General features: G+C 55.6%; 1 protein-coding gene across 1 annotated transcript in view; it reads right to left on the minus strand.

Annotated features, from left to right (window-relative positions):
• TMEM132E (transmembrane protein 132E) overlaps nt 1-13,026 on the minus strand; it is a 53,449-nt gene extending 40,423 nt beyond the window's left edge. Inside the window, exon 1 of the mRNA XM_049701793.1 lies at nt 12,202-13,026. Within this exon, the coding sequence (XP_049557750.1) occupies nt 12,202-12,268 (67 nt within the window). The 5' untranslated portion in view covers nt 12,269-13,026. The remainder of the gene's footprint in view (nt 1-12,201) is intronic.
• Between the last annotated feature and the right edge of the window lie 11,642 nt (nt 13,027-24,668).

A 24,668-nucleotide genomic window follows, 5' to 3' on the forward strand; every position in this document is an offset into this window, starting at 1 on the left:
CCTGTCAGCCCCTGAAGGACTCTGGCTTTCACTCTCAGTGAGTTCAAGGTGACTTGATCAGGCCTATGGTCTGTAGCATCTCCTGGAAGAAGGGGAAGGAGCGTGGCCTCTGGGAGGCATCTGGGAGCTGCTGCCTGCATGAATGGGAGTCCCCAAGGCCAGCATGAACCATGCCAGGGCTGGGGAGGAGCTGAGCCAGCTCTAGGCTGGGCAGAGAATCTCCGAGAAGGACCCCAGAGAGTCCCCAAGGCTCACCGGTCCCCAGAGCACTAACTCCAGGGCCCCGAAAATACCTCCAAGGGGAGAATGTGGTAGGGCCCTTGGGGAGCTCCTAGCCCTGCACCTTCCAGGATGGCAGCCATTTGCCACGTGTGGCTATTGAGCCGTTGAAATGGGGCCAGTTGTGATGGAGTTGTGACAGAGTTGTGATGTGCTGCTGACAGTGTAAATTGCATGGGGTATTTCGAAGATGTAACACAAAAGGGAAAAAAAGAATGTAAAAATCTCATTAACTGCTTTTACACTGATTACATGTTGAAATGTTCATCTTTTGAATATATTGGTTGAAATATAGTAGTAAAATTTATTTCACCTGTTTCTTTTTACTTTCCTCACGTGGTAACTAGAAAAATTGGAATTACACATGTGGCTCGTGGTACGTTTCTGTTGGACAGCACTGATCGAGCACGGCAACCCTGCTCTCATGGGCAGGGAAACTAAACTGCAGCAGGAGGAAAAGATTTGTCTGAAGGCAAGCAGTTGGCTGAAAGAACACCCGGGACAGAGGAACCCGGTGGGAGGCTGGGGAGATGAGGGCCCTCTGGGTGGAATGGGACACCTGAGCGACTCCTAAGGGCTCATGATGAATTATAAATGGTTACAGAGACCACACACTGAGTTCTGCCTGTTCTCCTTACCCAGCCCCCACAACCCTACAGGATGGGCAGCTAGAGGGATCAGCTCTGGGACCAGGGTGTCCACGAGCTTTCAGGTTGCAGGTTGCAGCAGCAGAAGTGCTTCAGAGATGCCTGGGCTCCGTCAGAATCTCCCTGTATCCTTAGACCTGATTTCTGGCAATGGCACAGGCTGCCTGCCCTGATGGTGTACAGGTAGCCTTTATGCCCACCTTGGGGGCTGCCACAGAGGAGATGCAAATATTGGGAAGCCGTGGACTCAAGGGCCAGGTACCCACCCTGGCATTGTGTGCTCTGGGTCCAGCTGCATTCACAGGAAGGCCTCCTCCACCTTGGGGTGGAGAGACCCTGGAAAGTGGGGGAGATGCTTGAAGCTGTTTTCCTGGGAAGGGAAGGAGGGAGGCAGGGAGGGAGGGAGAGGGGCCAGCAGCTGGCCACTGCTGTTTTTAAAACAAGCAGCATGTTGCTAGGAGGCATCAACGGTAAAAAAAAAATAAGACCCCAAAGAAAACAAAACCAAAAAACCCAACCACCAGAAAACAGCTCTCCAGGAACTCTTTGGCACTGTCTTAAACATGCTTCCTGGCAGTGAGGCCTGGCACCGGGCAAGAAAGGAAGGAAACAAACCTGCTGATTGTTTCCTGAGCCCCTCGGGCAGGCACACAGCTTCTGTTCTGGGCACGTCCATGTACACTGGTTTATTATCCTTGTGGCAGCATAGCAGAGATAGGTGATGCTATTATGCCCATTCTGCAGATGGGGAAGCTGAGGCTCAGGGAGACGAGGCAGGCGAGTGCTCCCGGGTAACCTAGCGACACAGCAGCAGGGCTACGATTCCAACCTATGTTTGGTTTTGGGCGACTCGAAAACCACAGTCTGACGTGACTGGCTTCTTCTGAGGCTTTCCTGGAGCCTCAGTCACTGACAGTGACCCTGGATGGATCGGACCCCTGAGCTTCTGGCTGCCAGGGTGAGGGAAGAGGAGGGAGGCTGGGCCTTGGACCTCTATTAAAAATTGCGAGAGAGATCCTGTCTGTCTCAGTGTTCTCACTGGGGCACCTTCCCCAGTACTCCTGACCAGACAATAAAGACATTCCTGTCCCCACCCAAGGGGGTCAGAACTGGCTGTGAGCTACAGGCAAGTCCCTCTGCTCTCTGGGCTTTAGCTGCTAAATTAATAAAAAAGCTCCAAATACTGAGCCATATGCTACAGGCTCCCCAGTTGCCATCCTATCTTACAGAGGCATAAACCAAGGAGTAGAAATGAGAGGTCAGGCTGCTGCTAAGTGGCAGAGCTGGCGTTCAGATTCGTCTTCCTGGTTGTCTGCCATGTGGTGGTACCTCTGACGATTTCTAATGGTCATTCCCCATCCCAAGAGCCTTCACTCCCAGATCAGCTGCTGGAACAGCTTCCTTCAATATTGCTCCAATCTGCAAATTGCCCCCAGCCAAGTCATTGTTGCTAGATCCCTGCTTTGATCAAGCCACTCCCTCGCTCCACAATACGCCACAGCTCCGCAGTGCTCCAGGGAGCACAGGGTCAAAGTTCTGAGAGGTCTTAAGAGATCATCCAGGTAACCCTGCATTTAGCCCCCTTGCCTGCTATTCCCTCACAGGCAGCTGTGGCTCTTCCCATGCTGGACTCAGAGCTGGTAGGCCAGGGACAATTTTTGCCCTATGTTTCTGTCTTCCTCAGGGTCTTGGACACAGAGTGGATGCTGACTGATTAGTCTTAAGAGGCAGAATTCTTGAACCTGGGTTAAGGCCTTCTGCAGTGGTACTTCTTCCATGAAGTCTCCCCTGATTTCTCTAGCAGATACGAGATTTCTCCCTTCACAACTCTGTATCCCTTCCAACATGTCTATGGCATAATTTTATCACAATCTGTGGAGAAACAGCTCATCTCCCCAGGACAATGCCTTAGAAGCTCCTCGTGGGACAGGCCCTGTATCTTCTTCATTTTCACACTTAACACAGTGCCTGGCATGTGCTGATAATATTAATAACAGTAATACTGAGAACTATCATTTTCAGACACTCTGTGCCAGGCACTATTCTCAATATCTGACTTGGAATAACGACTCAACTCATCACAACAGCCCTGTAAGTTGAGTATTTTTATAATCATTTGCAGATGAGGAAACATGCACAGTGGTTAAGTAACTTGCCCAGAAATCACAAGGGGATGGACAAAGCCAGGCAGGTTGGTGTTAGAGCCGAGTGCAGGGAAAAGGTGAGGGTGGAGGAGAACTATGAATGTCAGGAGAGACCGAACAGTCTGCTGGCTCCAAAGGTGCCCAGCACAGGGCATATTAGGTGCTCAGTTAGTAGAAGTGACTATTAAGATAACTAGAGGGCTTCCCTGGTGGCAGAGTGGTTAAGAATCCGCCTGCCAATGCAGGGGACATGGGTTCGAGCGCTGGTCCAGGGGAATCCCACGTGCCGTGGAGCAACTAAGCCTGTGTGCCACAACTACTGAGCCCGCGTGGCGCAACTACTGAAGCCCACGTGCCTGGAGTCCGTGCTCCGCAGCAGGAGAGGCCACAGCAGTGAGAAGCCCATGCACCGCAGCAAGGAGTAGCCCCTGCTCGCCACAACTGGAGAAAGTCTGCTCACAGCAATGAAGACCCAACACAGCCAAAAATAAATAAAATAAATAAATTAAAAAAAAAAAAAGATAACTAGATAGTTCAACAGCCGCTCAGACCCAGGTGGGTGGTCGGCGGGTGCTGGGTGGGGAAGGGCTTCCCAGGCAGGAGCGCTGCAGCCAAGTGGGGAGCTCAGCCCTCTGCACCAAGCCAGCCCCACTCCCACCCCGGCTTCTCACCCTGCCACCTCCCCCAGCTGCAGCCCCCTTTCCTCAGCATCTCAGACCTCTCATGCACGGGGGCTGGCGGTTGGCAGTTTTTCTCCTGTCGGGAGCAGCCACAGAAAACTGAGATCATTTCTCTGCTGTGTTGGCAGCTGAGAAAATGGCAATTTTTTGTATTTCCAATCCAAGAGATCCTTCCTATTGGACAAAGGCCCCACATGCCTGTCTCTCCCCAGAAGGGACAGGGCAGGGGAGACTGGGGTGACCCGGGGAGACTCAGGACAGGGCAGTGGGTCAGCTCGGGGCAGGTCATCTCGTTGGCTAAGAGGCATGGGCTGCAGTGGTCTTGCGGTGGCAGGGGGCCAATCGTGGGAGGAAGGGGCCACCGGCTGAGCACTTGCAGACATAAAACAGGGACAGGCAGAGAGGTCAAAGCAACAGGTAATCTGGAGTCGCTGTGGGACTTCTCAGAGATCCAGGCAGACTTGGTTTTTGCTGCAGCCCCATTTTACGTACAGGAAGCTCGAGTCCATGGAAGAGGCCTGGGTGGCCACATAGCTAATTTGGCTGGTCGGGTCTGGAAGCCAGGCTTGCAAATCCTTGGGTGGTCTCTGCAGCAGTCTGTCCCCTGCACACCCTGGTCCTGCCTCCGATGGGGTGGCCGCGCGGTGGCAGGAAAGACAGCCACAGGCAAGATTGTGCGGGGCAAGGAGCTAGAGAGCAGACAGAGATCCCCTCTGTGGCACGGGGGCTGGGGTCCCTATCCCCACAGGTCTGGAGCTCTGCAAGCCTGCAGCTGCCAGCAGCTCAGGTCACTCTCACTCTAAACCCTGCTATGTCTGCCCATTTCACTCAGTTTACCAGGTAATCTTCTAGGGCCTCCCTTCCCTACTTAATCTCTCTGCACCCTTCCCAGCCTGCACTGTGCTCCAGCCCCTCTGGCCTCCTTGCTGTCTTGAATGGTCAAGCTCACCCCTGCCCTAGGACTGGTCCCAATGTGATATTCAGATATTCGCTTAGTATGCTCCCTTGCCTCCTTCAAGTCTGCTTAATGACATTTAATCAAGTGAACATTCATTTTAATACTGCACAACCCCTCCCAACACACACACACACACACACACACGCTGGAATTCCCAATTCCCATACCCTACATTCCTTTTATTTTCCTCAGCTCTTGTTGCCTTCTGACATATAATTTACTTATTGTATGTATTTATTATTTACTGTGGCCTCCTCTCTGCACCCCCGCAAGAATAAAGGCTCCATGAGTGCAGGGCTTTTTGCTGTATTCATGGATTAAGACCAAGTGCCTGGAACAGTGCCTGGCCCACAGTAGGCAACAACTGAATACTTACTGAGAGACAGGGAAGCAGTCTATGTGTACATGTATGTGCACAAGTGTACATTCAGCGACTCGTCTGACAAATTGTCAAATGCCTACTTTATTCCAGAGATCCCAATAGACACCGGGGGATACAGCACCGGGAAGAGGGCACAAAACTTCCAGGTCCATTCAAGTTTAATGCCAGTGAAGGGGCCAGGCAGTGCAGTTTACAAAGGGCAAATTGGAAATGAGTGGCAGGGGTTGGTGGGTCTTTGTTTAACTCAGAATCAAGGCAGGCTTCCAGGAGGAAGTGTGGATCCACTTGGGCCTAAAGGCTGAGTAGGAGATGGGGCAGAAGAGTGTTCTGGTCAGAGGGAACAGTATGTACAGAGGCTCTGACATGGAAAAGCACGTGACCCATGTAAAGGACTGGAGAGGTGAGTGCGGCCAGATGGGTGGGCCTTGCTTAGGTATGTGGGAGTGTGGCTGTCAGTCCCCATCTGTGCTTATTCCCTGTGTGCATGAGACAGAGGGGTACGGCAAGAAGACCTCTGTATTTGTGGTCAGAAAACCTGACCTCAAGAGCTGGTGTGGCCAGGTCTCCACTGAGCCTCAGCTTTACCCTCTGTAAAATGGGATCCTAGTTGCTGCCTTTACCTGGCGGTCACTGGTCTCCCAGTGACCAAATGAGATCATGGATCTAAACTCCAAAGAACTGCTGGGACCCTCAAGTGTACGGGTGAGTGCCCATGACCGTGTGGGTGTGCATTTGAGTGCGCTGCACTGCCAGCTCCCACCGACACCTTTCTCCTGCTGTGACAAGTCTGCTGCATCATCTGTACCAAGCCACCAAAAATAGACTTGCTCCTGGCCCTGAGCCAGGCTCCCCATCAGTCTTGGGGGCTGGGGGAGGGTGGGTGAGGCCTGCAAGGTGGGGTCCTACAACCTCTGGGCAAAGGCAGTCATCTTGTCTCTCACCATCGGACCCTCAATGTGCAAGAGGACAAAGGCCACCTCGGAGGGCTGGGGCTGCGCCTCCCTCATCAGATTAGGGCCTCTCTGAAGATGGGAATGTCTCCCTTGTCATAATGATCCCCAAGGGCAGGAACCATTTCCCCTCCACCCTTTCTGTCCCACAGAAAAGCAGAGAGATTATCACTCAACGTGACTCTGGCTGATTCTGTTTAAGGGCTGACCACCTCTGGGGCTGTGTTCCTGGGGAGGGGTTTGGGCTTGAGGGTGTCCTGGTTGCCTGTTCTCTCCCAGGGTTAAGGGCTCGCCCTGTAAGGTCTGATGCTGTCCAGACCTGGATCCTTGGATGGGGATGCCTCTGAGAACCCGGACCAGTTTGAGTGTCATCCATTTATCCAGGTGATCCTGGGCACATCACTCTCCCAGCTCTAAGGATCCTGAGAGATGGGCTCAGGAAACAGAAGCTGAGAAATTCCTCTAGCACACAACCTGCCCACTGCCCTTCAGTTTGAGTTGAACAGGAAGTCACACAAGAGAAGAGAGTAACCAGTTGCCCATTCTCATAGGCCAAAAAAGGTGTGGGTGAGAATGCAGCAGGAAGGATTCAAGTCTGATAAAAAGCAGAACTTTCCAAAGGCAGATAATTATCTAGATAATTTGGACCAAAAAGGGTTTTATTCAATTACCTTTTCTACCCTTTTTTTCTTCTGCACTGAATTATTCATTCTTGCGTTCATTCATTTGTGCAACAAGCATTGAATAATCCAGGTAATTGCTTCCATTTTCCACTTCATCCTGCTGGGTTGTCTGGCAGCCAGCAGGGCCTGGGGCAGTGGAGTGGAGGGGGGGACCTGGGGGGGAGGCGGTGGGGGAGGAGCAGAGAGGGGCAAACTTGGCAGAGGAAAGGAGATAATGACTTCTGGACGCTCAGCCTATCTCCCAAGAGTGGCTTGTCCCCTCTGTTACCACACCGGCCTCACCTGTCTTAGTGCGTGCCCCGCCCCCTCCCCGGCAGCCCATTGGTCCTCCAGAGACTGATGCCGTAGTTGGCAGAGAGTCGGTGCTCCCGGATACACTGCCCCATCCTTGGGGACTGCTGGATTATGGCACCGCCAGCTGAATTGATGATAAGGAGGCCCACTTTTCATTTAAAAAGACAGAGCAGGAAAATAGAAAAATTAATTTATTTTCAAAAAAACAAAAAAGCCACCCCACAACTGGTTCATTAATCTCTTATTAAAATTCTGTGCTGAGCACTGTCAAGGAAGAAGTAAGGAAGACCCCGGGGAGGGAACGGGGAGGAAGAATCATATCCATTTGCTAGCGTCTGTGGCTGGCCTCTGTGGAAGGAGCATGGGTGTGGGGCGGAGAGACAAGGGAGGCGACAAGAGGCTTCTCTGTGGCAGAACAAGTGAGCTGGAAGGGGGCTCGGCGGGCATCGCCTCCTCTCACTCTGCAGAGGAGGAAAACAAGACTTGGAGAGGGAGGTGACCGTCCTGTGGCTACGCAGCAAGCTGATGACAAAGTCAGGATTTGAACCTCTAAATGATGGATCCCAGGGATCCAGACCACCTGGAATTTCAGAATGCGGGCCTTTTTCTCATCTCCCCAACTGGACTTCAAGCTCATGAAAAGGAGTCGAAGATCAGGTCTTGAGCCCCTCCATGTGCCCTCTGTAGTGCTTGGCAAGGTTTATTAACACTACTGGTGATTGATTACCTTGACTGCTTGGGACCCGAGGCTAGTTTGAGGCCAGAGATCTTTGTATGAAGCTGAAGCCTCAGACAGAGGGGATGACAGAGGTGGTGGAATCTCTGCTGAGGGGCCTGGGGCAGACTGCCAATCTAGCAAACCCCTTTGGGCTCTGGTGCTGGTCCTGGTTCCAGAATGAACTAGCAGGATGACCTTGGCCGGTCCCTTTCCTTCTCCGAGTGTCCATTTCCACATCCGCACAAAGGTTGGATTTGGAGGTTCTGTGATCTCTTTTAGTTTCGGTGTTGTGAATGGCCATCACTGTGGGTAGGGCAACAAAGAGAGACCACCCCGCCCCCTATCCCTTCTGCCCCAGGTTGGAGTTGGTGCCTCTCTGGTTCTCAGATTCTGCAGCATCACAAGCACTCACTACCGATCTCAGGCCTGGGGTCTATCACTTTCAGACAAGCCCCGAGGGAGGGCCAGGAGATGCCCGGGTCCCGTCCTGGTGTTGCAAAGTGGCCTTCCCTCCTTCAGCCAAGCACTATCCTCAGAATGGATTCCAATACAGCTCATTTTCTGCCACCAAGTTTATAACACATCCCCACCTACTGGTCTTAAACATTAACAAGGCTGTGTTGTGGCATAAGGCTCCATGTGGCCAGGAAAATGGGTGTGTGTAGAGGGGGGGAGCGGGAAGCAGCATTCCTCACTCCCAGTAGTGAGGGAGCCTCCCAAGGCCAGCACTGACCCTGTCCTCCTGCTGTGTCCTCCCTCCATCTCCAAAGGAGCCCAGAACTTGGGTAATTGGTGGGGTGGGGACAGCACGGACACAACCCGGAAGAGAAGTCAGGCTGGTGACCACAACGGTGAGGACACGTGCATTTGAGATCACGTATTCGGAGCATCATGGGACACTACATTCACATCCGTGTTACAACACGTCACCCTAGACACGTATATCCTATACGGGCCACTCAAGGGGTATGGCACAACTCTGCCCCATCCCCATGCTCTCTTCCTGGTGTCTCTGTCTGTCTCCTCCCACTCCCCTCTTCTGCCTCACACCCCAGAGCTCCCTTTTCAACTGACACTGCGAGGGCCCCCAACAGAGTTATCTTCACACCCCATTCATTTCTTTTGAGTGCCTACTATGTGCCAAGCACTGGAGAGTGGGGCAAAACCGAAGAAGACATGGCTCTTGCCCTAAATGCAAGTGTGTGGGGATCAGGAGGGGTACATGTATAGATATGCCCATAAATATGCCCACACATACCCTTCACACACACACTGCCGTCCCTGAGGAGTGCTGGGAAGGCAGCATGAAGGGCCAAGGCGGCACAGGAAAAAGACCGATTACTTCTGTTGGGGGTTAGGAGCTGCTGATGAGCAGCCAAAGGGTAATCTAGGCAGACTCCCTGGAGGAGGTGATGTTTCAGTTGGGCTTTGAAGGCAAGGTAAGGATTTCCGGAGGCAAGGTATTCCAGATGAAGGGGTTGGTGGGTGCAAAAGCAGAAAGGCAGGAAGTTGAAAAGAGTGATATCTCATAAGATGCACGGAGGATAGAGAGGGGGCAGTACCGCAGAAGTGAAGATGTAGATTGAGACAAGATCACAGAGGGCCTTGTATGTTGAGGGGGCAAAGAGTATATCCTTGATCCTACAGGCAGTGGGGAGCCAGTGAAGGATACTGAGTAGGAAGCTGACACAATCAGTCCTCTAACAGGTTAAACAACCACCATGCCTTGCTAAACTCCTATCCAAACTAAAAATGGAGCAGAACACCTCCCCAGAGACCAGATGCAGGAAAGTGGCCTTCTCAGATGGTTTCTGACAGAAGCCTTGAGACTGACAGCAGTGTAGGGGCTGCCACCCCAGAGGCTGAGCTGGGCCCTGAAAGGTAGTGGGGCTCCGTTCACACATGGTATCTGCCCAGTTGTCCTGGCAGAGAGTGAGAAGGGGAGGGATGGGCCAGGGGCCACACTGTTGGGGAAGATGGGGAACATGAGGGAGGCAGCCCGAGGTCACCCTGCCCGATGGCGCCAGAGTCAGAAACCCAGGCTATTTGGCTCCCCGTCTGGCTGTGTGGTCAGAGCCCTGTGGCCTCGGTAGCCTGCCAGGCATGAAAAAGTGCAACTGTACCCCCGCTCCAGCATCTTTGAAGAGCCCAGAAAACCCTACCAAGAGTTAGCTTGAAATGAGACTAAATCCATGTACCCTTTTCCTGATAAAGGCATCGTTTGGGTGGGTGGGTGTTGGTATTCCTGAAGGGGAAACCCAGGCGAGATGTATTTTTGTGGGAGGAACTTCTTTGGCCTTATCCATCTGCGGGGGGGTCCCCAAGCTTTGAGCATCTGCTGGTACCCTTCCCTAAGGAAGGGGAGTCTGAGGCATGGGCTGGGGATTCAGGGAAGAAACTTGGAAAGGGAGACAGATAATCAGCGGGGGGAAATGCCTGCCCAGTGGGGGACCCAGGCTCCACCTCCTCAAATAGCTTCCTTCTAATCGCCAGCCAATCCTGGGCCCTGGGTGTCCCGCGCACTGTGCTAAGCACTGGCTGTGTGGGGGACAGAGCAGAATAAGCCCACCACCTGCCTCCACCACTCCAGGACTAAATGGGTACAGAGAAGACACCGATATCTAAGGAGAAGAGGAGGCAGATTTATTCCAAGAGAAGCAATGCAAGGACAGCAAGGCCCTACTGGGGCTGGGTTTTAGGACGTCGACAAGATTCTGGGAGGTGAGGGAGGGGAAAGGATCCTTAATCGGAGGCTGAGGGGTCAGAAAGGTGGGCCGTCGGAATCCAATAAGAGTGTCTGAGCTGCCTGGAGGTGAGGCCATGGCTGGGCTTTTGGAAGGGAACTCTGGGAGCAAGACGCAGGGGATGGGGGCAGAACCACGCCTAGACCCAGGCCTGACCTGGGTTTCCTCCTGCTGCGCCCCCAAACTCCCTGCTCACTGGGTCCAGGTCACAAGCCTAGCCCCTGCAGTTCCAGCGTGCAGACATCCAGAGTCCCCTCTCCCCACCTCCTCCCCACCCTCAGTCTTGCACACGGAGCCCGAGATTTCTGGGTCCCAGCAGCATTCCCCCTGCCCATTCTTCTGATAAAGAACTGAGGTTGGCTGTGCCTGGTGAAATGAACGCAAAACAGCCCCCCAACCCCAAGCCACCCCCTCGCTGAAGCCGGGGAGAACCAATCTACTCGTAGAGGGAGGTCAGCCTGTTCCCCACCCCATCCTAGCCTCAGGACCCTAGCTTCCCAGAGCCCATTCTTCTCCTTATTCTTTCAACCTTGAGAAGGAGCCTTGGTCTGGGTGAGAGAAGCCGCTGGTTAGAGACCTTGGGCGCGCTCACGGCCCGCCTGGGCAGGCTCCTAGGGACCAGGCAGACGTGGGCAAAAGCTGAGCAGGGTACATGGAAGGTCCTCCGCCAACGCGGAGAGCCCACTGCCCCCTCCATCCTAGCCCCTCTCCAGGCTGTCCAGGCTCACCCCTCGGCGTGGGGCAGCCAAGTCTCCCATCCCTTGCTGGCTGGGGAACTATGTGCCCGCTCCGCTCGTTTCCCGTTGGGAGGGGGCAGAGAGCCTCTCTTTCTCCATTCTCCCCTCCCCCCCCAGCTCTCTCTCTCCCCCGTCGGTCAGCGCCCCTCGCCTCCTGCAAAGCCTCCAGCTTGCGGAAGGCCCGCTGCAGCCTCCTCCCGTCGGATCGGAGTTCCCACTCTGGGGGGCTGTTCCGCGACCCTAGGTCCCCCACCCATACCCCTGCTGTCCCACTGCCAAAGAGCGCCAACCCCGGCTCCCACCCCCTTTACCGCGGAGCCCGGGGCGAGCCTGGGGAGCAGACGCAACAGATTGCAGAACGCAAGAGCGTAGAGCCCGTTCCCTCCGCCCGCCGCCCAGACCCCCGCCCTCTGGCTCGGCTAAGCCGGCCATTTAGATGCAGCTCACAGGACGGCGGGCAGGCGATCCCCGGGCCCCTGTCCACTTCCCTTCTCCAGGACCGCCGCAGGAAGCGAGGCAGCGGGCGGCGCGACCCCGCACCGGCCTGCGCGCCAGGGGTGGGGGTAGACACGATCACCGCGGTCCCAGCAGCCCTCAGCCCCGCCGGCTGCCGGGCTGGGAGTGGCAGGAGGGGCGGCCCGGACGCGATCCAGCGGATCCCTCGGGTCCCTTTAGATTTCCGTGGGCGGACACGCCCCCAGACTCCCGGGTTTGGACTCTGCTCTCTAACCAGGAGGAGGTTGCAGTGATACCCCCTCTCGTCCTTTTCCGGGGCCGGATTCGGTCCACAGGGCGGGCCTCGCAGCCTCCGCTCCCGCCAAAGGGTTTGGGGGCTGAAGGTAACTCGAGCTGCCGCCCGAGATGCTAAGCTGGCAACGGCGGCTGCGAGCCCGGGGGTGGAGGTTCTCCTTCTCCAGGCTCCTCTCTGCCCCCTCCAGCGGCTCCCGCCGCATCTTCACTCCCGAGTCCGCGCCGCGATACTCACCGTGGGCGAGCAGCGCCGAGAGGCAGAGCAGGGCGGCGCCGCCGCGGCCCGGCATCCCTGGGGCCATGGCCGAGGAAGGAGCGGGAAGGGGCCGAGGGGGCAACGGTCGACGACGACTTGGCCCCAGGCTGGGCTTGGTCACATCCAACTTCTGGTGGCCGTGGCGCCCGGCTGTCTCTGCTGAGGCTCTGGGGGCCAGGGAGTGAAATTCGGGGACACTTTGAGGGGAGGGGGTGTCCCGGGCGCCGCCGGCTACACCCTCGGAACTGGTGGGGTCGCAGCACCAGGCGGGAGGAGCCTCCACCTCCCGGCTGGTGCCCCCTGCAGGATCTGTGCGGCTAGGGGGGAGCCGCACTTGCGCTCCTGGGGCCGGGTGGCCACTGGCGTCTCGCGGGTTGCCTAGGGCCAAGTGTCGGTTTCCACAGCCCCGCGGTCCCGCTCGAATCCGAACTCGTTCGAGGGTGCAGATTTCCGATGCAAACCTCAGTTTCTTCGGTTTCGGTAGTAACCCCACATGGATATCGCGGCTTCCTTCCTCTGAACGCCCTGCAGCAGCACCTCCAGCATAAAAATCCCAGGTTAGGTGCAAATGAATGATTTCTTTCGCAGAGAAAGAGAAAATCCAGGCAACTTTAATCCATGGGGAGAAGGAAAAGTTTCCGTGCAGTGATGAGACCGGCGACGCGGGTCGCCACGACCCGAGGCAACGCCCGGACCGAATGCCCGAGATGGGCAGCCCGCGGCTTGTCCCCTCGCCGAGCTCCCTGCTTGGCTCCAGCGCGCTATCTCCAGTCTCGATCAGGGCCCGGGCTCCACACAGGCAGGCTCAGCGCCGCCTGCCTGGGCAGCGGCACCGCGGCTGGCGCGAGGGTGGCGCGGCTGGAACGGGCTGCCCCATGGAGATGGGTTTTGGAGAAGCGACTGAGCGGGAAACCCGGGTATTGCGCCTGACCCCAGACCTTCCTGCCCCGTGCGCCGACTCCAGCCTCCTGGCCGTGAGCGTCGTAGGATGGAGAGGGGCTCGGCCAGCCCGCGGCAGCCCCGGGTCGCCCCCCTCTCCTCCCTGGTCTCGCTGTCTCAGGAGAGGGCCACGCTGCTCCGCCTTCCCCGGGGGAACCTGCACAAACCTTGAACTTTTCCGGGGTTCAGAGTCTCCGATGTCTCCTCCTCCCCGCCGCCCCCGCCCTGCCCCCGGATGCCCGATGTCTCGGTGCAGCCGGGCATCTGCTCGCTCTCGCTCTCTCTCTCGCTCTCTCTCTCTCTCTCTCTCTCTCTCTCTCTCTCTCTCGGAGTCACTTTGGGTGAGCGGAGCGCCGCGCCTGCCTGTGCTGCGGGCGGCGAGACCCCGGCGCCACGCCAGGGGCCGGGGCACCGGGCGCCCGCGCAGCCTGTGGCCAGGGAGGCGGCAGCTGGTGCCTACGGGGCCGAGTGGAGAGGAGGTGCCAGCAGGGGGGCCGGCTCCCCATGGACGAGTGTGAGGGGAGAAGAAGAATCAAGGAGCAAAAAGGAAGAGGAGGTGGGGGGAGCCACAGTTGCACGAAGCCGCCGCCGCCGCCGCCGCCGCTGCCGCCGCCTCCTCGGCGATCGCGCCGGCTGCTCCGCCGTAAATGACTCGAGAGAAACACACACACTCGCGCTCGCCCTCCCTCCTCCCTCGTCCGGGATTCAGCGCCCACCCCGGCAGTAGCGGGTGCGGAGCCTGGCGCGCTCGCTCCCTTCCCTCCCCTCCCCGATTCCCCGTGGTCACGTGGCCCCGGAGCGCGCGGCCCACGACTCGCGCACCACGGAGACGCCCCCCCACCTCTGCCTCGCGCCCCAGCTTCCCCTCCCCTGTCCACGTGTCCGTTCCGCATTCCCAGCCTGGGAGCGCGCGCGTCTCCTTAATGAGACTTGGGCAAGGGCCGACCTCACGATTCCGCTAACCCCTGTTTCATGTTTTATTTTTCCTCCCCAGAGCAGGCTAGCGCTGGGGCCCCACTGGGGCCGGCCGGCTGCGGCGGCCACATTTCCCCCGGGGAAGACGCCACCGCAGCCACTATTGTCCCTTTTCAAAGGATGCTCTCTCCTCGCTGGTGGCCAGAGGTGTTTTACGGCCTCTCGGACAGAGGCGCGCATAGAGGGTACCCTATCCCCACCCCCAGAGTCTGCGTGTGGCTATTCGGAGCCCTGGGTGGGAATCAGCCGCGCTGTCGCGCCCAGCCCCTCTCGGGCCGCGCCGGAGCTCGCCGGCTCAGCTCCGTTTGGGGATGGGTCCGGGACGCAGCTCCTACAAAACCTGTCCGCTGCTGGGGGTGGAGGGACACGAAGAGGAGGGGACATGCCTTCCTACAAGTTGTTTTGCCAGCCTTTAAAGGGACATGGGGATGGGGGTGGGGAACTGTCCTCTTGCACACTCACCCAGGCACCTGCTGCCGAGGGGGAGGGGTGGGGGTGGCGTTCTTTCCCACCGTCAGGCCCGTTCCATTCGAGCGCAACCCAGATCAGACCAGACGAGTCAACCGTCCACTGTCAGCCAGGCATTGGATCAATAGAAATGATTTTATAGCATCGTTGGGTATCATGCCCCAACCCCCAAGGACCGGCTCTCAATCCCACTCTACTCTGGAGGAAGAGGGTCTTCAATCCTATGGACATAGCTCGTATGCCGGGGGTGTGTGTGTATCTTCAGGGTCACCCCCCCCCGCCCCCCATATCTCTTCACTCAGCCAGACAGAGTGTGGGAAGAGGTAGGTCAGAGCAAGGCCAGTTGGGGCGCTTCGTCTCTGTCCCTCATCTGCCTGTCTCAGTCCTAGAACTCTCGACACTGTGAGTTTCCTTTTCATCTAGAAAAGTGACATTTTCTTTTTGGAAAATGGGCTTGGAGCCTTCCCGGAAGCCTCCCTCCTCCCGGGCTGCTGGCTGTTGCAGCCTCAGCTTGGCACAGGGGCCTGCGGAGAGCGGCTCTCGTCCCTCCCCATAGCCCACGTCTGTCTGGAGCTCGGAGGTGCAGTGTGGGGAGGGCTGGCCGGGCTGTTGGCGGCCCTGGGGATGGAAGGTGCTGGAGTCGTCAAGGAAGATGATTCTCATTAGGCCCCTAATGCCTGATGGCAACTAGCGTCACCCAAGGGCTTATTCACCATCCCACTGAGAGGCGAGCCAGCCTCTGTGTGGGAGAAAGGGGGAAAGAAACCACCTCCTGAGACTGGCCTGGGGTGGGGGTGGGGGTCCAGGAGGAGGAGGACGGAAGCAGGGAGGTCTCCTACCTCTGCCCACCTCCCCACAAGGAAGGGGCACGGGGCTTGTAAAGAGTAAGTCCAGAGGACAGACACAAGTTTGCTTTTCTGAGCTGAGGACCCACTGCTCCGGTGATGTGGGTCAGAGATTTCAGTCCACTCTCCCAGCTTCCTCCGCAGACTGGGCACAGTGTTCCGGTTCTTCTCTCTAGCCCTGCTCCCGTAACCCAGAGCCCTTAGATAATAGGAATCCAATCTCCCTCTGCCCACTCAGTTTCCCCTCCTCCCTCCCTCCCTCTCTTCCCCCTCCCTCCCTTTCACAATATGGTGAATATTTCTGATATCACAGCCACTGCTCACAACCGTGAACAAGACCGACGTAGCCTGTCCTCGTGGAACTTCCATTCTAGAGGGGAAGACAGACACTAAGCTTGTGATTGATTACAAGCTGTGATAAGTATGTGGCATAAAAATGCAAGCTTTTTTGCTCATCTTATGGAGAAAACTGAGACCCAGAGTCAGGAAGGGTTGGGGGGTGGGGTCAGCCTGCTATCATTAGGGAATATGTAATTTCAGCCTCAGATTCTTCTGGTACCTTCTATGTGGACCCACCTTCATGGACCCTAGAACAACCCCAGCCTTCTGCCAGGCAGCCGGGCAGAAGTTGGGCCCTGTTCCCTGCATGGATGTCCATCAGGGACCCACACAGAAACTGCCTGACCTGCCACGACGGTGGACCTGGTGACATCTGCCCCTGTTTTTCAGGACCCCTGCCCACAGAAGAAGATAGGACAGGTCAATGTGGGCCTTCACTAAGGGGAGCTCACTGTTTGTGTGTGGGGGGGGTGCTCCTGGGATCCCCCTGGAATCCTAGTCTGGCTCAGCTGGGGAGGGGTTCAGAGATTCTTAAGGTTCCTGGCAGAGGAAAAGGGAGGCCTTCCTGGAGGAGGTGAGCTTTGAGCTGCGCTGAAGGAAAGACCAGTTGGTGTGGGCCAGGGGAGAAGAGAGAGGAGAGGAGGCTGTTACAGAAAGAGGGAGCAGCTTTTATAAGGGCGCGGCATCAGGGGGGATACAGTGTGATCAGGAAACGGAAGGCTGGAGCATGGAGAGCTGGGAAGGGGGGGCACTGGGGAGGGATGCTGGAGAGGCAAGCGGGCACATGGCCTCTGCCCACAAAGGTATATGCCTGTGATGACATGCACTCCCAGGGCTATTATGTTCAGCTACACACAACTTCACATGTACATGGTCGCAGAATCGGAGATGCTTGTAAAGCATCTTATCAGCTTATGCGTGCGCACAGACACACGCACACAAACTCTTTGCAAGATGAGTTGGCCCCTGAACTGTTTAGGGTTTCTACTCTCATTTCCCTAGAGCACTCCACCTTGAGTTCCTCGGCAGGCAGCACGTTCTCTCCAACCCTCACCCTCTGCCAAACCCTGATCTAGGCGTCCCCCATCCCTCCTCCCTCTGGCACACAGGGACAGTAAGCTAGGACCACCCCCGGGCACACAGCCAAGGGAGGATTTGGACTCAGGCCATGCTGGCTGTGCTGTGCTCTCCCATCCTTTCCTCCCCACCCCCAACAGAGCTTCACTTAATTCCAGGGCAGAGCTTTGATCAAATGTGAAGCAGAGAAGTAGAGAGCCAGAGCCAGAGAGAGAGAAAAATACAAAGTGAACAAGCGTGCGCTTTTTGCCACAGCCCAGCAGCTAAATGGCAGTCAACTCATGACGTTCCGACAACTTACTCAACTCCTCTCTCATTAGCCAACTTGGCTGCCAGGTGCAGGTGGAAGAGGAAGAAGCAGGGGCCCAACTTCTCCCCAGAGCCTCCCCAGCTGTCGCCTGCAAGGCCACAGAGGCTTCGAGCCAGCTCCGCCTGGCTCCTGGGGTTGGCAGTGCCCAGGATTCTTGCTTTGGGTAGAGACTGCCCAAAGCTGCTGGGGAAGATGAGAGGGGAGCCACGAAGGGGGAGGAAGCCCTTACACCACAGATTTGTATGATCTTCAGAGGCCATCCAGGAAATCCATGAGCGTTACAGGGGGGCATGAGACCAGAGCAATGGGTGATTTGCTTGACTTCACAGAGGGAACTCATTTCAGAGCTGGGATCAAAACCCAGGTTCTCCTTCCTGCTCCCTTAACATGGGAATCCTTGCTTTAATTTCCCACCCCACCTCCCAAATCTGATTCTCAGTTTCTTCCTGTCTCACTCTTGCTATAAAACCATCTATGGCTACCCACTGCCTATAGGATTAATCCCCAATTCTTCAGATTTGCATTTATTGCTTGATACATACCTTTTCCCCCCTTGGCCACTCTCCCCCAAACAGGCTGTACATTTTTCTACCTTGGTGCCTTTTGCCTGTGGTTGTCTCTGCTTGGAATACCTGTTCCTCCTTCCTCACTTCCTTATGGAGCCTTTTCTGCAAAGCCTTATTCATCACTCCAGAGGGAATTAATCACTGTCTGCCTTGTAGTTGGAATTCACCCGCTCTCTTAGCTTCTCCTTATAAAATCCTTAAGGACGAAGATTATGTCTTATTCATCTTTCAGTCTCCCACAGCATTGAACACAGTCCCATACATACCCTAAGTGTTTAATAAATGTTTACTGAATGAACGAACAAATGAACAAACGAACGAATGAATGAATGAATGAAGGGCAGAAAAGGCAATAGTTTGGACACCAGTGTCCTGCAGTGTCTCCCTATCCATTACCTTTTTGAATCTTCACTATAATCCTGAGCAGTATGTAAATATTATCTCCATTTAGTGATGAGGAAGCTGAGGCTCAGAGAGGCAAAGCAACTTGCTCAAAGTCACACAGCTTGAAAGTGAGACAGCTGGGATTTGATTCTGTCTGCCTGTAAAGCCTCTGTTCGTTTCACCTGCTCAGAGCACGTAGGATTAAAAATGCCCTCTCAAGATGATATCCCGAGGACTCCTTAAGTCCACCTTGGAATACAACAGCAGGGGACACTCAAAGAAAGTCTGGGCCCACCGCAGTGTTTTCCTCACTTGGAGATTCCACCCCCCACCCCATCCTCAGGCTAAGTGAAAGCATTTTTGTTTCCACCTCCCCGTCTGTCTCTCAGAATCTCACGGACAGGTATCACGGGCTGTCTATAGGTGGTTCGGAGTCTAATTCCTGGAGCCAAACTTCCTGAGTTCAAATCCCAGCTCTGCTGTCTACTATCTATGTGACCTTGGGCAACTTACTTAACGTATCCTGTCCGGTTCCTCAGCTCTAAAATGAGGATAGTGATAGTACCTACCTGGCAGTGTTGCAAAGTACCTGGGAGCAGTAACTGGCGAGTACTCTGTGCGTGTTTTGTATCATTATTATCAGTATCATGTTCCTCCCTGGGAGGCAAACCCCAAAGGGTTTGCCTTCTCCTTTCTCCTTCTGTGAAGAGTGGTCTCTGGTTTTTTCTGTGTGTCCTTGATGGGCCCCCTAAACTTCCTAGGGGTCCTATGTAAGATAAGCAAGCAAAACTGGGCAGGGAGAACAGCTCCAAGGAAAGCCAAATCAAAGCGACTTTTGTGGTGACAAATGCTTAATAATAACTTTACAAATCCAGTTGAATTACTATGAATAAAAACCCTCTTTTTTTTTTTTTTTTGTACGAATACCGCTCCCCGTCTCCCAGAGAGCACACAGCTACAACCCTGAAATCCACCCAAAAGAATCATTACTGAGAAAACAAGCTAAAAATAACCCCAAAGGAAGCAGTGCCAGCTCAGAAGCAGTTCCTTGGAGATGGGGGCGTCCAAGGAAACTCTTCCGTTGCTTCTGGGGTAATAGATTCTAATTTTAAATCTGGAGTTGCTTTGGGTGGTGGGTCCTGGCCCCCGACCCCACAGTCTAAGCCTCTAGGTCATATTCAGTAAACTTCCTGGGCATCCGGCCTTGCGCCATCTGCTGGTGCCCAAGGAGGGCTGCGGTAGGTTGGGGCCCCCGTCCTGGTCCCACCGCTGGCTCGGTTACTACCTTGTGGGACCTGGGCTCCTTTCCCCTCTCGAGGGCCAGGCTTCCTGAGCTCCCTGGGCTGCTTCTCTGCCCGGTCCTGTGAGTTAGGCTGCCCTGGAGGCCGCTGCCCTCCGCTGTGGGTCCCCGTGTGCCAGACACTCTGCTAGGTGCTTTACATACACAGCCTCCCCACCTTCTCCTCAAGGCAGGTCCTGTTTTCCAGGTAAAGAAAGGAGGCTCAGAGAGGCTGAGTCACTGGTTCAAGGATGCACAGGAAGGAAAGCATAGAGTTAGAATTTGAACTCAGGTCAAGTCTGCCTGATGCCAAAGATCCTTTGGGCAGCCCTGAATTGAGGGGCTCTCCATCCCCAGGGCCCACAAGGTGGAGGTCCCGGGGGGATGTTCATGTGACAGAAACTGCATTTGCCCTTTAGAATGAGTTTCCCAAGGCAGGTGCTGTGTCTGCCCTTTAAGTCTGGGAGCAGGGGTCGGGGGGTGGAGGGCAGGTCCCCTGGGCAGGGACTGTATCTCTCAGACTGGGCTTTCCGCGAGGCAGGGGTATGTCCCCCCGCCCCCATCAGAAAGGAGGTTCCCAAGGGCAGGCCTCCCTGCTTAGTCTGGGACTTGCCCCAACAAGACTGTCATCAGTCCGGGAGAGGCCCTGGGACAGGACCCCTCTTTCCCTTCTCGAATTGGGGGCTGCTTTATAGAAGGGCTGAAGCTGCCCCATGAGGCAAGAGCACCCCACCCAGGGACCCCACCCTCCTCAAATTAAGTCCCATCAGACTCTGTCCTTGGTCTCCCATCCCCCCACTTGCCACTTCCCTGAGATTCCAGAGTTCCCGGCTGGCCGGCTGGCTGGTGACAGCCCAACAAATGGGAAGGGCAGAGGCATAAACATGGGGCTCCCCTTGGCAGGGGCCAAGATGTTTTTCTCCTCCTGGGGAGATGAATGCTTGTCCCTGGGAAGGCTGACAGCTTTTCTTCCTGAAAGGGCCGCAGTTCCTCTTGATTGAAATGTGTCCCTGTCGTGATGAGGCTGTCTCCAGGGGGTGGGGCACTTCTGGTCCCCCCCTGCCTGGCCTGTAGGCTCCGTCCATCTAGGGAAGATAGATGACGTTATTCCAAGCCGAGATGATGCAACCAGGGTCAGAGTGAAGTGTTTAATTGGAACGTCTGGGGCCATGGCCTGGCTCTGCTGGGATGATTGATTTCCTGGTGGTGCTTGTCAAAGGAGCAGCCATGGCAGGGAAGGAGGTGCGGGGGAGTCTGCCAGTGACCCTGGGGAGGCCAGGGTGGTGGGAAGCTGCCAGCCCCTGTCTGTATCTTCAGGGAGGACACCCAATGGGCTTCTGCCTACTGCAAAGGGGAAACTGAGGCACAAGGAGAGAGGGTGACATGGTGGGAGGCATTATGGAGATGAAGATGCCAGAGCTTCAAACCTCAGCCTTCATTTCTGGCTGACAGCTCTGTTTCTGTCCTGCTCTCCATCCCTTCTGGTCCCTTCCCTGTGCTGAGAGGAGGGCCGTGGGAGAGGGCATGGTTGTCCCAGGACACAGGACACAGTCCATCCTACAGCCTCCCATCACCCCACTGGCTCCAGCCTGCTGAGGACTGGCAGGGTGGCAACTGAGTTTAGAAGCCATTGACCCTCACCTGTGCTGGGCAGGGAACTCATCTCATCGCTTCCAGAGACTGAGGTCACTTCCTTGTGGGGAAACTGAGGCAGGGAGCTGGGTTTGGTGCCAAATCATGAACATCCCTTTCTACCCCACATGGTCCTGTCCCAGGGGTTAAGGGAGAGCTGGGGGTGGGCAGCAGGCTGGGCCCTGTCCATCTCACCTCCCGTCTTAGAAAGCTGACTGCAGGCCGGTGGGGAATGGAAGGAGGCCAAGGCAGGAGAAATGGGAGGTGTTCCCGGGTATAAAGAGCTACGGTGAGTGTGCTCCCTCTCCTTGCCTGTGCGTAGGAGTGAGTCGAGGGAAAGAACAGTCTGGGGAGGTGGCTGGGGAAGGGAAGCCAACGCTGCAGAGAGAGAGGTGACACACAGGCTTGGGCTAGAGTGGCAACAGCAGGGGAGGGACTGGAGGAGATGGGAAGGCTGGAGCCTGGATCTACAGTTTGGGGTGACTTAAAGGAGAAGGTGGGATTGGAGGGGGTTTCTCTCTCCAAAGAATACCTGCTATTTTTCATCTCAGCCTCAGAAGGCTGAATCCAAGATATTACGTTTGGTTGCTGTCAACATGATCACCAGAGTCACTCTCATCACCACCGTCGCCATTGTCACCATCATTACCACCATCACCACTTTCATGACCGTTATCATCATCACTCTCACCATCACCATTATCAACACCATCACTACGGTCACCGTCAACACAATATAATCAGAACCATCACCATCACCCCTCTCACCAGCATTACTGTCACCACCACCATCACCATCATCGCCACTGTCACCATCCACATCAAGGGCCATCATTATCATCAGTCATCAGTCCTTGTCCTGCCCTCCATTCCTGCCTGATGCTTTACAGTTTATTTCAAAGCACTTCCATATCCTTCCTCTAATAAAAAACTAATCAGAGGCTGGTGAAGCAGACAAGGTTGCTCTGATTATCTCCATTTCACAGCAGAGGAAACTGAGGCTCAGTGATGGTAAGTGACAGCATGCTCATGGACAGACTATTCCTAGAACTGGGTTCTGTCCACTGGCCCCAGGGTCTCCCTGCCCCCGCCTTGCTGCTGTAGAATCATCGTGGTCCTCTCTCTCCTGTGCTTCCTCTTGCTGCTTGCCAGCCACGTGAACTGGGGAGGAAGACTCTAGCTTTGTTACAACAAGAGAGGCTTTGGCCCTAATAGTACAAGCCCAGGTGTCTGCCCAGGGGCACCTCCCTTCCCCTTGTCGGGCTCAAGTTTCCTCATTTCCATAAGTACATTTTGGGCCTGATGAAATCTATGGGCTCTTTCTACCCTGCTAGTCTGTGATGGTGCTGCAGAAAAAAGTCATCAAAACAGAGGAAGAGAGAAAAAGACAGTGAAATGGAGACATAGACACATATAGACCAAGACAGAGACCCAGAGAGACCAAGGAAGACCTAGCTGAAAGACTCATTGAGATCCAGGGATATACGGAAATAGAGACAGAGACAGAAAGCAGGAAAGCAACCAAGAACATGTCAGAGGAGATGTAAGAGGCCACAGCTCAGGAGGAAAAGCAGGATGGAACGGCTACTTCTCTGCCTGGTGGTCTCTCCGCCTGCCCCTGCCCTGTTTCAGAGTGAGAACTGCCTAAAGAAGGGACAGCCAGTGCCACCTCAAGGTGCTTCTGAAAGGCTGTGGCTGTGAGGGCAGCTCCTGGGTGTTTCTGTGTCTGTGTGCACGTCCCTGCGTGTGGTGTTTCAGGTCGTGGAATTCTTCTGTTTGGATACCAGGAAGGATGCCGGAACTCCCACCATGGCTTTGTACCTCTTTATAGCCCGGCCCTTGCAGCACCAAGGATGCTGATTTGGCTACCACTGACCTTGTCACATTAAGTCCGGAAAAATGGGATGCAGCGGAAGTGGGGTGGCAGGTTCAGGCTGCGTTCATAAGGGAGCTGGGGTGGGACTTGTAGGGGCTCCCCATGTCCTCTCAGAGGGTTGGGGATGGCTTCTTCCTTCCCGTAAGGCTCCCATGTCAGTTCTCGGCCACAGAGGTTCTGCTACCCTAGACTGGAGGCTGGGCTCAAGCTCAGCTTGTGTACACGCTGCTGAGGGTCCCCCAGCCTCTACACAGCCAAGTACTCACTGGGGCCATGACTCACATCTTCCCATCATCTGTTTCATTCACAAATCCAGCATTGTCACTTCCCTCTTCGGAATCTCTCTACGGCTTCCCATGGCCCGCAGAGTCCAAGTGCTTGGACTTGCTGCAGCAGTAGACTTGGAGGTGTCTGGGCTGCTCATTCCTGCCTCCGCACACGTCAGTCTCGTCTCTGCAAAGCCCCACTGAAGGAGCAGCCACAGGACCCCCTAGGTTTCAGCTAGCTGTACCTGGGGTGGACCTAACTCAAGGGCAGGCCACCCAAGGCTGCAGGGGACTGGAGAGCGTGAAAGGGGCCAGAAACATGAGGCAGAAGCAGAGCGTGAAGGGGTCACGGCAAGCACAGGCTAGGAGGAAGCAGCAGTGCAGGTGGGAGGCTTGGGTGGCCCTGGGCTCTGCTAGGGGATCCCCAGAGAACTCCAGCTCCCAGGTGAGACCACCTGTCTCATGTGTTTCCTACTAACAACGCCCCCGTTGGTGGAGGGAGGGACCCAGCATGGCAACACGTGAGTGACCCTACTTGTCTGCACCCCCGTTTCCCCCACTCACTCCTTGCCTCCAGTTTTGCACCTAATGCTTTAGCCACAGACGACTGTGTTCTTTGAATGCATCACGCTGTTTAACGCTGCGCTATCCCCTTTGCCTGGAGCACCCCTTCCCAGATATTCCCAGGACACTCATCCCTCAGCCTGTCTCTGCTGGGAAGTTTTACTGGCCATCCCCTGCCTTGCCCGCAAAGTCGGTCACGCCTTTGCCTGCCCAGCGTGCCCCTACAATTGCCCTGTGGTGCTTGGTCCCCGTCTGTCTTCCCCTTTAGACTGAGAACTTGCCAGGGGCGGAGACCATGTCTTTCATCTCAGCATCCCCAGCTCCTGGCACGGGGCCTGGCATGCAGGCAGCATTAGAGCCGTGTTGACCGAATGAATAGCTTCAAAAGTTCCTGCATGGACAGCGGGAATGTGGGAGGAAGACCAGGTTGGGGTGGGCTGGGGACAGACAGTGAGTGAGGTTGGCAGGTTTCACTGGGGCTGTCTGGGGACTCAGACATGGGGGTGCCCAGGACAAAAAGGGCATATGAGCCTGGAGCTCAGGAGAAAGCATAGAGAGAGAAGATAAGGAAGCTAAGCAGGGATGGTCTTTCAGAGGACAGACTCCCTCCTTCTCTGGCTACCTGAGCTGGGGGTTTCCCAGCTTCTGTGGAGGTCCTTCTGTGGAGTTCAAAATGCTCAAGATCGGATATCTGTGCTGCTTGGAACGTCTTTCTCCCTCTCCAGTCCCCAGGTTTCAGTGATGACTGTTTTCCTCATTAATGAGCAAGCAGACCAGTCACTGAGGTTTCCTTTGGATCACCCTCTGCCGGGTAGCCGGCATCGCCCTTTCTCCTTGCATGGGGTCTGGTACCACTGGCGGGGAATGGGTCAGCCTCACTGCAAAGCGTGATGGGGCTGTGGAAACCCATGACAGCAGGGGGAATA

The sequence above is a fragment of the Orcinus orca genome, chromosome 19 (assembly GCF_937001465.1).
Source record: "Orcinus orca chromosome 19, mOrcOrc1.1, whole genome shotgun sequence".
Classification (NCBI taxonomy): domain Eukaryota; kingdom Metazoa; phylum Chordata; class Mammalia; order Artiodactyla; family Delphinidae; genus Orcinus; species Orcinus orca.